Source organism: Saccostrea cucullata, unplaced genomic scaffold, assembly GCF_032062105.1.
Source record: "Saccostrea cucullata isolate Sc308-1 unplaced genomic scaffold, CSIRO_AGI_Scuc_v1 ctg356, whole genome shotgun sequence".
Lineage (NCBI taxonomy): Eukaryota > Metazoa > Mollusca > Bivalvia > Ostreida > Ostreidae > Saccostrea > Saccostrea cuccullata.
In genome coordinates this window covers 128,101-143,305 of record NW_026918279.1, presented here as the reverse complement: position 1 = coordinate 143,305, position 15,205 = coordinate 128,101, and the positions used below count along the sequence as shown (strand labels likewise).

Genomic DNA, 15,205 nt, shown 5'->3' with positions numbered 1-15,205 from the left:
TAGCCGACCACTTAATAAAAAATAAGTTTTTATTAAAACAGATTATATCATGTAAGTATGTGATACGATATAATAATTATTAAGTCAATTATCTCGATCGTTAGGATTTATATCATATTGCCTTGGCTTAATTAATTTTTCTTTGTTTTAAAGAATTTATCTGACACGTTTCTATATACCAAGGGGAGATAATTAAAAAAAAAAGAATTACCCAATAGGCTAACTTTATAAAAATAGATTAGCATATAAGAATGAACAGATTCTTTTCTAAGAAATGAACAAAATAAGATATATATATATATTTATAAAATTAATTGATTTTCTTTTTTTTTTTAACACGATGCCACTGAGAGCTAAGAAGCGTAGAATGGCCCAACCATCAGCGACTGTATCACAGGAGCCACCAAGTGGTAGTCAGGCTACAGGGAATTCCCAGACGTACTCGTCGACGGCGTCGGCAGGATGTCCAGTACCAATACCACCGACTCAGGCTCCATCAACTTCTGTTGTGGCGGAAGCTCAACCCATGTTGACAAGAAGTGCAGGGCAATACTTTGCACCGCCCACGCCTGGAGCATCAATTTCAACTTCAACAGATGTTGGCACTACCCCTGCTCCTGTCCCATCAATACATATGATTGGCACGAATGTTTCTAGCACAGTCAAGCAACGTATTATTAGTGGGCAGTATATTGATTTGGCCACATTGGTAACACCAAAATCGGGGTCTGTTGAAAAGAAGTTAGTTATAAATAGTATGGGTGAGATAATTTCTAAAAATGTCAACGCAAAAAAGGTAGAAAATATAGAGCAATGGACTGACCTTATGTTCATATTTGCAAGTGTGTACTTGAGTGCACATCCCGCCAAGACTCTTGGCCTGCTTAAGTACATACATACCTAAGAATGGGTGTTAGCAGGGGGCTATATCTTGGAAAGAATATGACACGCAGTTTAGGCTGCGCAAAGAGCAAAATCCTGTATCTTCCTGGCGCAAAATCGACTCGGAATTATGGTTAATGTATATGCATTCTGGGCCTACTTATAACGTAACAAATGTACCCAAAACCAACAATGATAAATGCTACAATTTTAATTTCAAGGGATCTTGCGATAAATTCCCACGCATGTATAAGCACAACTGTCTTCCTTGCGGTAGTAACCATCCACTGATACATGGCATTACACAAGTCTCAAACACTGGGTCCGCACAAACATTTCGCCCAAAAAATTCAAGCGGTCAATTCTATGGACAGTCAAGTTTTCGTCCACAAACCACCAATGTAAATACCAACTATAGGGGGTATTCCATCAATGCAAATACCAACTATAAGGGGTATTCCAATAGCAACATCCAGCGCTCAACCTACTCAAGACCAAGATTCCGCACCCCGCAATCTATGGCGTCTAGGTTCTACACCTATTAATGTACACGCCCTTAAAAAATGTCTCGTCAACTATCCTAACAGAATCGTAGCAAATCGGCTAATTCAAGGTTTCTCTCAAGGGTTTAAACTTCATTATCATGGGCCTAGATTACCAATTCAGTGTAATAATTTGAAATCCGCGGACGATCATCCTAATGAACTTAAAGAGAAAATCAACAAAGAAATTGAAATGGGGAGGATACAGGGTCCTTTCACGCAAATACCATTTTCAAATCTTAGGTTATCTCCAATTGGGTTAGTGCCGAAGGGGGATAATGCGGGCTGGCGTCTAATAACGCACCTCTCTTTTCCGAAGTTTAGTAGTGTGAATTCCTACATAGGTCCTTGTGAAACTGCTGTACAATATTCATTCTTTGATTCAGTAATTCAGATGATTGCTAAATTAGGAAAGGGGGCTTTCATAGGTAAGCGGGACATAAAGTCGGCATTTCGACTTCTCCCAATTTTCCCCGGCGATTTTGATCTCCTTGGTTTTAAGTTTCAGGGTAATTATTTCATAGACAAATGTTTACCTATGGGGTGCTCCATTTCGTGTAAGGTTTTCGAGGAATTTTCTACATTTTTGCAGTGGGCTACGATACAGCGCTCTGAAACATCAACAATTGATCACTATCTTCATGATTTTATATTTGCAGGGAGGGATGCCCATTCTTGTCAAGACCTTATGTCAAATTTTCAAGGCGTCTGCGATGAAATAGGTGTTCCTATTGCCGAGGACATATCTGAAGGCCCTACCATGGTTATGACGTTTTTAGGTTTTGAGATAGATACTTATCATATGCTAGTTAAGATCCCCTATTCAAAATGCATAGAGCTACAGGGTATTTTACACCATCTCGTTGTTCAACGCAAGACAACACTCCAACAAATACTATCTGTTTTAGGTAAATTGAATTTCTTTACAAGAGCCATAAGACCAGGTAGGGCATTTCTGCGTCGGCTTTATAATGCTACAACAGGAGTTTCAGAATTACATTATCGCATAAGGATAACTCAGTCAATGCGGCAGGACTTGTACATGTGGATTAGTTTTCTTGAGTCATTTAATGGGACTGTATATTTTTTAGATATTGAGTGGACGTCAGACAACATTAATTTTTACACAGATAGTTCCGGTTCGTCTTACTTAGGTTGTGGTGCTTATTTCAATGGGGAATGGTGTTTTTACCCTTGGCCAGAAACTTGGGTGTCCAATGAAGTACTTAGAGACATGACCCTTCTAGAGTTAGTTCCGATGGTCTTGGCCGTCTATTTATGGGGTTTCAAACTAGCTAATAAAAAGATAATTCTCCATATAGATAATCAAGCTGTAGTCGCTATAATAAATAAGCTCACTTCCAAATCAGAGCGGGTCATGGCCCTACTTAGATCATTTGTACTTGTTTCTATGAAATATAATATTCTGTTTCGTGCAATTTACATACCAAGTAAAGACAATGTAGTAGCTGACTCAATTTCTCGTAAGCAGTGGGCCAGATTCCGACAAGCAGCTCCACATGCCAGGACACACCCTTGCCCAGTACCCTTATCATTCCGCAACATCATCTCCAGCCTGAGCTTGCTAAACTTTTAGACGCCTCAGTATCTGAAAACACACATAAATCCCATCGTGCTGGAATGGCAGCTTATTACAAAGTATGTAGACTCCTTGATTGCACGCCGTGCCCCCCTACATTAAACTCAGTCGTGCAATTTGTTTTGCATTCATCATCATCCGACCTTGCATATGGTACCGTGAGGTCTTACTTGTCTGCCATTTCATTTCATTGTAAATTGCAAAGTGTTCACGATCCAACCCCGGAGTTCTTGGTTACAAAGTTATTGCAGGGCATGAAACGTTTGAAACATAAAGCAGATACTAGATTGCCAATAACGAAAACAATTTTGCTAAATATTATTCAAGTTCTGCCCATTATATGTACCAATGCTTTTGAAACAGCTCTTTTCTCGGCTGCATTCTCCCTGGTATTTCATGGATTTTTAAGAGTTGGTGAATTAACAGTTAATACAAGCAAAGGTGATCAACAAAACACAATTCAAACCGACAATTTGTCCATAAATCACGAAACGCAATCTCTCTTACTGACTATCCAGTATTCGAAAACTGACCAGTTAGGTAAAGGCACAGTACTACAAATATATAAGCAGGTAGGTGTAGCATGTCCATTTCAGCTCATTACCAAATATGTCAGCATCCGTCCAGAGGGTTCAGGTCCATTATTTCGACACTTCGATTTATCTCCACTCACTCGATATCAATTTACGTGGGTAATTTGTAAGGCAGTTAAGCACCTAAATTTGCCTGGTATCTCAGGATACAAATCTCACTCTTTTCTTATCGGAGCGAGTACTGATCTCGCGATGAAAGGATTTTCAACCCATGACATTCAGAGATCTGGTCGTTGGATATCTTATTCTTACAAATCCTACATTCGCATACCAAAGTTTTAATTTAATTTTAGATACACAAACTATATGGTTGGTGGGTTCATCAATTATCAAACACGCCTTTTTGGAAGCTGTATTAAGACCAGGTGGTACAAATTTGACACTAGAAAGAAAACACATCTCCCTGTGGTGGCAGGGTTATAGTGGCCTCCAGTTAAGTAAAACTTAACAAAAGATTACAACTCTTGAAAAGGTGGGCCCTGTACCTAATTTCATTCTTATACATTGTGGGGGAATGATTTGGGCAATGTATCGATCAGAAAAATAAGGGTTGTTGCAAAGCAGTTGGTTTTATTTTTAAAGAATCACTTTCGAAACATTAGGATTATATGGTCATTTATATTTCCGCGTCTTCAATGGCGCTATTCAGCAAATTTAAAAGCAATGAAAAATGCACGCAAACGGGTTAATTCTGGTATAGCTGCAATTGTCTTGCAATCTGGGGGCGCAATAAGTATTATTTAGAGACCTCGACAGGTTCTGTATCGTAGATACAAATTTGGGGGCAGACGAGTGCGAAAGCACGAGTCTCCGCCCCCAAATTTGTATCTACGATACAGAACCTGTCGAGTTCTCTAAATGATTTGTGACACGATCAATCAAAAATAGCTCCGCCCACTTTATAACTTTGCAGCGTCCAAACTTCCGCCAGAGTTCTGTAGATGAGGCCCCGACGGGGAGTACGCATCCGCAGTATATATATATTTCCACGGAAAACGTAAAATTCGGTCAGATTTGTTTTGACAATTTAACGGGGTAGACGTAATCGAGTGATAGTCAGTCTTAATGGATAAATTGGAGGATTTAACCGTAATTGTTGGGATCTATTGTTATGATTGTAGATGGAGATTTATCATAATTTATTTCAGGGATCTTAAAATCCCGGTTTAACTAGATTTACATAAACAGGATTTACAGAAAATTCTTCGATGGACTTTGATGTCACGGATTTTTATTTTCAAATTGAATTGCCACATTAAAAACGAAGTGAAAGAGACGTGTGGCTGTCGTCAGCGAGAAGGATTTTTTCCGTGGTAGCGAATTTTCCGTTTCGTGTGGATTGTTCAAAATTAGGTACAGAGGATGTTTTCCGTTATTGCGATTTTTCTTTTTACTTTCGATCGAAATTACGTGTAGATTCTGTGTGGAATAAGTTTTTAAAAAGTGATTTAGAAATTTTGACATTCTGCATTCTCAGGAAAATACCGGGTATTTCTTAAAAATTAATAATAGGAAAACATCAGTATTTATTATGTGTACGTGCTAGCTTTGCTAAATTGAATCAGATTTATTTTTAGACCGTGCTGTATTTTAGATACAGAATAGTTGGCAAATGCAATACTGTAAACAAGGCTAATGCAGAACGGAAAGTAGCTCCGCCCACCACAGTCCCGTTCTGTATTGCTAATACAGAACAGTAAACTTCAAAGAAAAACACCGCTATCGTGTCACAATCCGCCATACAGACATTAAACCTGATCCAGCTTTGTTTTTACAGGATGGGGTACACTTGTCCTCGTTGGGGAATAACATTTTTCTAAACTCTCTCCAGGGGTGAATTGAGGCTATCGTTGCGAATGGTCAATCCTGCTTTCTCAATTAGCATGGGTCCTGGGTACTGCTGTTCGTATATGCCGCTCTACCCTCACCATGGTGGCGGAATTCCCTGGATGAGTTTCATTCTGATCCTCATCTCAGGGAACTTTTGGCGTATAAGCGGCATTTTGGTAATTATACTGTAAGCGTTGACTTCTGCACCTCCCAGGGTCAATGCTCCCTATATATATGTATGGTGAACTTTGATGTTGTGAACTTTGATCTTATTTGATTGCACTAAAATGTTAACTTTGAACTTTGATGTTGTATGAACTTTGACCTACCCTATATGAACTTTGACCTTTGGTAATGACCTTGCTATATGATTTGCTTTGATGTTGAATGTTGTATGTGCTATTGATTTGGGGCATGCTCGTTGTTGGCTGCCCATTGCCCATATTGTTTGTTTTGTATTTGAAAGCAAAGTTATGCATAACAGCCGTGCCCATAATATCGCCACACTTAATAAAGTTAATTTCAAGTTACCATTTGTTTGAGTTACACTTTTCTGAGATAAAACAATATAAATCAGGAGCAGAGCAAACTTAGACCTCTAAAACTTCTGAGGTGGATTCAAGGGCCAAGGAGGTGTGAGAATCCCCTGCCGACCAGTTACACCCGCCGTGTGCTCCTCATCATGATCGGGAAATAACAGGAAAAGCTGTACACAATTTAGTGGATAAATAATTGTCTAACAATTATGATGATGAAAAATGTCTATCAGAATTTGACTGAAGAACAGATTGCATTCCTGACAAGAGCATTGTATCGACCATAAAACTTGCAAATTGATGACTTTAAAGGAGACTGTTGATATTCTTGTTTCATGAAATTCTTTGTCAAAAATTAACTTCGTTTTAGGAATTGTTCGTCCGTTGAATATGATCTTGTGTATATAAAGGTGAAAACCGTATATTACTTCATAAGTTAGGAAAGTTGGCATCTGAAAAATAAAAGTCGTGATCAAGTTTTTCATAAAGTGTTGCTATTAAGTTACCGTTACTGTCTTTTTCTGGTAAATAACCAAATATGAAACAGATGTGTCAGCAAATCTAATTTTACCTTTAAACGCAAAATTTATTGCCTTTATTCCTTAACTTTTGCGATTGAACGCATTTTTTTTTTGCATTTAAAAGCAATGTACATTTCGATAATTAAAGCAAATCATTTGCATTTAAATGCAAATATAGTTTGCAGTTTGCACATTTCTGTTCGAATCTTTATTCTCCACCCTTTAAAAAAATTAACAGTCGGTGGGCCTAATGTGGTCCTAAAGCTTTAAAGAAAAATACATGTATTTATTTTACTGAAATATATTTGTTTTTCTAAATTGTGAAAATTTTATTCAAATAAATTAACTTCGCTTTCTCGAAATCTTTTTGTTAAGAACATCATATATACATACGTGTATCTACTGTGAGCTCGCCACTCGGTTTATTGGAAAGACAGTTGTTTTTATATTCACAATCGATCTTGTTCCAAGATCCGCCACCAAACCCGTTTTCCTTTAAGTTATTAAAAGCCAATGGCCTTGAACAGCTGTTGAAATGAATGTCGAGAAGACAGCTACATGTAGTATGGCATCTAGCGTCGCAGATTATTTCAATTCAAGCAACTTTTAAATGACAAAGTTGAAGTTAATACTATGTGCTGAAAATGCAGATTACGGAAACAGCCACGTCACCTGAAGAAAAAGGTAAGAAAATCGATTCAAACGTACAGGTTTAACATTGGAATGTGACCAGGTGACGCTAATGTTTACATATGTTGAAATTTCTGATGTACATGTGTACACATTTTCTTCACGTTTTCGAACATAGGGTTTTTGACAAATGGGATATAGCATAAACTAACACGTATTACAAAATAATTATACAATAAAGGGTTTGAATAGGTGATTGCTCATGTAAGAAGTGACCTAATTTATCCCCGGGTATGTAAACATTCCGAAGGCGAGTTATCATTTAAATCCTCATTCTTTAGTTTTCTTAAAAGACTGTTTACATAAAATCTTTAAAGTAAAATATGATTTTAAAGCAATTTAATCGGTCTCTCTACCTCTCTCTCTCTCTCTCTCTCTCTCTCTCTCTCTCTCTCTCTCTCTCTCTCTCTCTCTCAGTTAATTATGTAATAAATAGCAAATATTAAGTGGGTATATTCAAAATTGGTTTTTCGGTATTGATTTTTGTTTTAAATGTAAATAGAAGTGCTAAATTCATACGCAGTAAAATATACATTTAATGGAGATATCTATGGATTAGGTCCAAAGTTATTTTAAAACAAATATTCTCTATTAAGTTTTAGATGCAGCTAAAAGGCTACTGCAATCGTATGAATAACCTTAGTTAAAAGAAAACGCATTCGAATATATAGACGTCAGAAAAAAGAAAAGCGCTACAACGTACTATTAAAAGTTACGCACTTAAAAAAAATTTTTTTTTTCAAAGTGCGTATTTTTTTTTTCAAAGTTCGTCGCCCCAAAGCGCCCATTGAGAAAGAAGAATGAATATTTAACCAAAGAACAGAACTAAATATATACACCTGTAGTTTTTATCTTTCTTTGAACTGTTATAATTGTCTGTTGATCTGACTGCAATAAGATGTATGTCTTTTATAATTGCAAAGTCTAAACATACTTCACATGATTTTCTCACTTTATATTTAATCAGTAGGATTTGGAGCTATAACATAAACGTATTTTTACATTGTTACATTCATAAAGATATCAACTTTAATTGGAATCATATCTTTCATACCTATTTTTTGTATGAAGGTAGACAAAAATGCCATTACAAGAAGTTTTTTTTTGTTCACATGTGAGATGAATACTGAATGGACCTTGTTCTTTTGTCGTAGAGGCACTAAGAAATCGCCGGAATGATTCCTTGACCAAGTTCTTCAGACATTCTGCAGTATCTGGAGTCCTGGCTTTCGTGGGGATCGCTGTGGGTATTGCCAGTATTGTGGTGGGAGTGGATAATGGACCATTTCATCTGGCGGGCGGATCTCTAATTCCAGGAATATTGGTTAATTATGTTTTCTTTTATCTTTTAACATATTGTCGATCCTTTGTTTTACTCGAGTACTTTATTCACTGATTTATTAAGTAATGATTATTTAACGTAAAATTTCGAAAATACACATGTATGTGATTGTCAAAGTGGACTGTTCATTTAGAGAGTTTGAAGTTTTTCAGTGGCGCCTATCGTGAAATTATGCGATATTATATCTTGTATATTTGGAAAAATATTTTCAAGCATTAAATATGTAACAACAGACGATCAAATTCTACAGAAACTGATTTGTCTAAAATCAAAATTCACTTAATTATTTAAAAAAATGCATCTCGACTCCTCAATTATAGTTCAGCTGAAATGCGAAAAGACAGCAGACAATATGACGTCATTTTGTCATTCATGCTCAACTTCAAATTGAATGGAATTTTATAGAATTATGCACTTTTTTCACACATAATTGCGAAGCTTCTTTTCTTTTCAGATCTGCATTTGTGCCAATCTTGGATATCAGATATATCTAGCAGGACAAACTCACCAGCGTGACGAGAATGTCGGAACCAAGGCCAAATGTTTGGTAAATTTGCTAAAAGGGTTTGTAGTGAAAAGGGGGAATGTACGTTATATGTATCTGAAGTTATGCTTTATGGACCTGTAATGACATTGGTCAATATTTGACATTTTCATTCCTTAATTGTTTTAAAACATTTATATAAATACTCAAATTTATGAAAATGTGAATTTTTTCATTCACATTCCAATCTTTGTTTTCACGATGTATTAGATAGTAAAGGGTGTTAACGAAGTTCGTTCTTCGAGATTACCTTTCAGTCCACAATATTTATGACCTTAAGTAAAAGAAATTGACCCTTTTCGAAAGAACAGTCTTGTCATATTGAAATTCTTTACTGACTTGATTAATTTTGCATAGGTACAGTGTATTTGAACAGACATATTGACCTGTGTGCATAGTATATGTCACAAATATGTTGCATCCGTAATTTTACTATACAACTATCATCTAGACTAGTTCAATACATACCGTTCTCCCTTTTTCTTTCAAGAACACAAAGTTAAAACCTTTTCAGTCAATGTCAGTAGCAAGAATGGACTCTGCGAACATGAAATGTAACAAATTTTAAGTATCTTCTCATTCATTTGTAAATGAAAAAAAGATATGGAACTAGAGCAGAGCTCGTTGCAAAGCAACGAGTAGGTCTTCCGTCCTGTTTGACCGGAAGTAGCTTTCATTTTTAACAAAAATGAGAAATAACGCCCAAAAATGCTTTGAATCCTCTAAAGCTATGTCAATTAATGCAAAAAAGCCATTTTTTGCTACTTCCGGTTTGACCGGAAGTGACGACGACGCACCAAAATTTAATTTTTAAGCTCCCAGAGACATATGTTGCCAAAAAACTTGTCAAAAACGGCAAAAATACGCGTTTTCCGACTACTTCCGGTTTGGCAGGAAGTGACGATGCTGGACGTATTTTGACGACTCCATTAGATTAAACTTGACATTTTCAACAACTTTGCTTCTTTGATGTATAACAAATTCTCAATACTTTTTGAGATATCTGGAAAAAACTTTTGGCCCCTCTAGACCCCTTAATTTAGGGGCCAGCCCTTTTTCCGACATATCATTTGAAAGATCTTTTAATTCTGCACAAATTATGTTCTATATATATTAACAAAATATTTTTAGTTTAGAAGATAAGAAGCAAAATATGAGTAATTTTGGGTTCTTTTAAGCGTTCCAATTTTTGACCCCTATATAGCGCCATTTTGAATAGAGAAATCGAAAAACAAAAACCAATGTGCACAACCTCAATCCTTCTATAATCTAAAATCAGTAGAATTTCTGCTCCAGCTTTAGCCGTCTCTGAGCCTTTGTCTGGAAACGAAAGCCTATAAATTTTTGTTTAAAGGGAAATAACTCAAAACCGGAAGTGACTTTTTGAAATTTTTGTCAAAATTCTGATAAAGTTTATAAACGTCTATAACCTCTGAAAATTTGAGCGAAATCCGTTGAGAAATGAGTGAGATATGAGGCCTCAAAGTTGCGGTCTAGGAATCAGAAGAAAAAAAAGAATAACTAGATGCGATCTCGTTGCAAGCAACGAGTAGGTCTTCCATCCGATATCTGATGGAATAAGACCTGTGTTGGGATAATTCCACTGATAGGATAAAAATTGTCAAAAAGGCACAAGAATTCTTCAAAATATGTTTAGAAACACAACAAAATGAAGGATCTATCAATTCCAATCAACTTCCGGTTCTACTTCTTCACTTTCGGTGCGACCGTATGTGCTCAAAACTACTTACAACTCTACATTAAGCATGCAGTAATCATCCCTGAAAGTTTCGATGGAAAATACTCATTTTTAGACAACTTCCGGTTTGAACGAACCGCACTTCCGGTGGAAATATTAAGATGTTAAGCATTCTTTAAATTTCTATAATAACAATTACATTCATTAGAAAATGAAAAAAAATCGCTATACATGTACATGTATTTAAATTACATGTACTTCCGGTTTACAACGGAAGTGTCGATGGAAAAAATGAACAAATTAAAAGTATGCATATTGTTGGGAACATTATTTTGACCATCTTTTGTTCAATATTGCTTATCAAAATATTCACGCTTTTCGAGATATAAAGCGTCAAAGATTTAGCATTCTAGCCCCCTGTGACCCTTTGTTACGTAACATATGATCAAATTTTTAGTGTATATTGTTGCAAATCGTTAAGTTGAATATCTTTGCTTCAGTAGTGTATCACAAAATATTGATCATTAAAGAGTTAAAGACGAGAGAATTTTGGCCCCTCTATGCCCCTAATTTGAAGGGCTAACCCCATTTTTTTCATATCAAATGAAAGGTCTTACTATATTGCACATTTTTTATTATATATGTCTTAACAAAATATTAACCAGTAAAAAGATATCAAAGAAAACGTATCAATTTTTGCGAGATGCGTATGAGCCTATTTTTCGAGCCCAGGCGAGCGTCGATGCCTTTTCACCTGGAAAGCTCTTTATGCAAAATGTCACATCTACTATCCTTCCTCTACCTTCACTGAAAATCTCAAGTCGATATCTTAAGTCGTTTAGGAGGAGATCTCAGGACAAGCCGACCCTCTAAAAATCAGAAAATCGTCCATATCTCACGACCGGAAGTGACGTCATCAACGACGAAAATTTCCGACAAGGTTCAGATTAATATCTATCAGATCTGAAAGTTTGGTGAAAATCGGGCGAGCCGTTTCCGAGAAATCGCGTGCACAAAATCGGTAAGAAAAAAAATAATAATAACTAGATGCGATCTCGTTGCAAGCAACGAGTAGGTCTTCCGTCCGATATCTGATGGAATAAGACCTGTGTTTGGATTGTTCCACTGATAGGATACAAAATGTCAAAAAGGCACAAGAATTCTTCAAAATATGTTTAGAAACACAAAAAAATGTAGGATCTATCAATTCCAATCAACTTCCGGTTCTACTTCTTCACTTCCGGTGCGACTGTATGTGCTCAAAGCTACTTTCAACTTTACATTAGGCATGTAGAAATCATCCCTGAAAGTTTCGATGGAAATACTCAATTTTAGAAAACTTCCGGTTTGAACGAACCGTACTTCCGGTGGAAATATTAAGATGCTAGGAATTCTTTAAATCTCTATAATGAACAATTACATTCATTAGAAAATTAAAAAAAAAATCGCTACACATGTACATGTATTCAAATTACATGTAGTTCCGGTTTACAACGGAAGTGTCGACGGAAAAAAAATGAACAAATTAAAAGTATGCATATTGTTGGGAACATTATTTTGACCATCTTTTGTTCAATAATGCTTATCAAAATATTCACGCTTTTCGAGATATAAAGCGTCAAAGATTTAGCATTCTAGCCCCTTGTGACCCTTTATTACGTAACTTATGATCGAAGTTTTAGTATATATTGTTTCAAATTGTTAAGTTGAATATCTTTCCTTCAGTAATGTATCACAAAATATTGATCATTAAAGAGTTAAAGACGAGAGAATTTTGGCCCCTCTATGCCCCTAATTTGAAGGGCTAACCCCATTTTCTTCATATTAAATGAAAGATCTTACTATATTGTACATTTTTTATTATATATGTCTTAACAAAATATTAACCAGTAAAAGGATATAAAAGAAAACGTATCAATTTTTGCGAGATGCGTATGAGCCTATTTTTCGAGCCCAGGCGAGCGTCGATGCCTTTTCACCTGGAAAGCTCTTTATGCAAAATTTCACATCTACAATCCTTCCTCTACCTTCACTGAAAATCTCAAGTCGATATCTTCAGTCGTTTAGGAGGAGATCTCAGGACAAGCCAACCCTCTAAAAATCAGAAAATCGGCCATATCTAGCGACCGGAAGTGACGTCATCGACGAGGAAAATTTCCGACAAGGTTCAGATGAATATCTATCAGATCTGAAAGTTTGGTGAAAATCGGGCGAGCCGTTTCCGAGAAATCGCGTGCACAAAATCGGTAAGAAAAAAAAATAATAATAATAGGGAAAAAGAAACCGAAGAATAACAAGAAGGTCTTCCGTTGGAGACGGAAGACCTTAATAATAGGGAAAAAGAAACCGAACGAAAACAATAAGGTCTTCCGTTGGAGACGGAAGACCTTAATAATCTTTACCAACAGAATCAGTAGAAGGTCTTCCGTTGGAAACGGAAGACCTTAATAAACTTTCTGAACATTCTTTATGTTTTCAACAATTACAAATATGCAGTGTAATTGGCACGTGCATTGTTACATGCATGATGTGTTAATAATTTCCCACCCTACCAAAAAAAAAAAAACCAAAAAAAAAAAAAAAAACAAACAAAAAGCGAAAAAACTGCAGGCTGACCAGAATCTTACCTTCCTAGTCCAAAGAACCTTTTTTATTTATTATCTATGTTTTCTTCTTGCTTCCAAAGTATTGAGATCACGATGTACATGTGTATTTTAACATGTTTAAATAAAGTTGTCTTTCTTCTTCAACAGTTTGTGGCCCACTACGTTTTAAATTTACTGACAGCTCTGATTTCCCTGGCGTTTATTGCACTCTCAGCTGTTGGCATCGCTTGGTGTTCTGGAGTTGAACATTATTACGTTAGAATTAACCGTATCACCTACAAGAAAAACACCACTTGTCCAGAAAATAGAACGGCCGCCATAGTGACGGGTGGGTTATCCATGGTTGACAGCTTCCTGATAAGTGTGTGGTGCATTCTGGGAACAGTTTTCTTTTGTTGTTACTTTAGAGCATTTGGACTCCGACGGAGGTACAGATATTATTCATATTAACTGGATACTTACCATGTTGAGGAATTCTAAAAGCAACTGCAATATCCCTAGCTTAAATTCAGAAATAAAGGAGAATAACAGTAGCACTGGCAAGGGTATCATATTACATCAATCCGTTTGTTTGATAGGAACTTAAGCAATGGACTACATGTATATGTACTTATGCAGATCTGCAGGTTAATGAAAAATCTAGAATATGTGGAACAAAACACGAACATTTATTGTTGTTGTTGTTGTTGTTGTTGTTTTTGTTTTGCATCGGTTACATTGTGTTTATTCATGCTTCATGAAAGTCCCGATGCACAGAGAAACATTGCGGGGTCAATGAAATGCTCTACTAAGCCCCTATCCTTACCCCTTACGAAAATTAGCAATACTGCTGTTAAAGAGAAAGTTATGGAGATCTGCTGTTTCACAAAAAAACTGTAAACCAACTTTTACTAGGCAGCGTGCAAAAAATATTCGAATGTTTTGCGGTCTTCTTTTACTCGCGAATATTTCTCCTTGCTAACCAATTTTAAGTAGAATGTTACCTCATTCCTCATACCGCAAAAATGATAGTCGTGGATTGATTTCATATTGAAAAATTGCGAATAGTAATTTGTTTATAATATTCTTGAATGAAGCATTTCTATGGTCGATACAATAACCTTGCCAGTAAATATAATTTATACTTGAGGCAAATGATGACTTACGTTTTTCATTCCGGTTCCTAGTGCATTATATACACACTGATTTGGCGACGGATTTTTCCGTTATTTCCCGATCATGACAAAGACAACATGGCGGGTATGATAGGTCGGCAGGGGATGCTCACTCCTCCATGGCACCTGATCCAGTCTCTCATGTTTTGGAGGCCCGTGGTTGCTCTACTCCTATTAAGTCGCTTGAATACTATCTTGTTATCTCCATATATCATGAAAAAACAAACGATATTTAAGCTCAGAAAGCAAAATTAAACAATCCAAAATTAGAGAAGAGCAAATACGGACCTCCAAATCCTCAAAGGTGGGATCAGGTGTCATGAAGGAGTGAGCATCACTTGCTGACTTATCACAACCTTCGTGTGCTCCTCGTCATGATCGGGAAATAACGGGAAAAACGGCCGTCGACAATTAAGTGTGTATATATAGACCTAACAATAAGTATGAAAAACGTTTGTCATCATTTCATTATTTGACTTAATGATAATTTGCATTCGCTGATTTGGTCATTGTATCGACCATACAAACATACAAAATGATGACTTTAAACAAAAAGTGGTGTAAGTCAGATGTGAATTCTCAAAAACTCCAAAGAATGTTTAGAAAATTTTAAATCGTCAATTTTTTCAAACATCAGTACTACAGCGTAAGACTTTTCTTGCTATT

General features: G+C 36.2%; 1 protein-coding gene across 1 annotated transcript; it reads left to right on the top strand.

Annotated features, from left to right (window-relative positions):
• Positions 1-7,048: 7,048 nt before the first annotated feature.
• Positions 7,049-14,041, top strand: LOC134261209 (uncharacterized). Its single transcript, XM_062743661.1, has 4 exons — positions 7,049-7,188; positions 8,349-8,518; positions 8,991-9,083; positions 13,533-14,041. The coding sequence occupies exons 1-4, from the start codon at positions 7,149-7,151 to the stop codon at positions 13,833-13,835; spliced, it is 606 nt and encodes a 201-aa protein (XP_062599645.1). The 5' UTR covers positions 7,049-7,148; the 3' UTR covers positions 13,836-14,041.
• The last annotated feature ends 1,164 nt before the right edge of the window (positions 14,042-15,205 follow it).

What these genes read in the sequence shown, in the direction of transcription:
- LOC134261209 (XM_062743661.1), top strand. Translation starts at nt 7,149, where the DNA reads ATGCAGATTACGGAAACAGCCACGTCACCTGAAGAAAAAG. An exon ending in CTCTAATTCCAGGAATATTG is followed by an intron (nt 8,519 to 8,990) that starts GTTAATTATGTT and finishes TTTTCTTTTCAG; the next exon opens with ATCTGCATTTGTGCCAATCT. An exon ending in GAACCAAGGCCAAATGTTTG is followed by an intron (nt 9,084 to 13,532) that starts GTAAATTTGCTA and finishes CTTCTTCAACAG; the next exon opens with TTTGTGGCCCACTACGTTTT.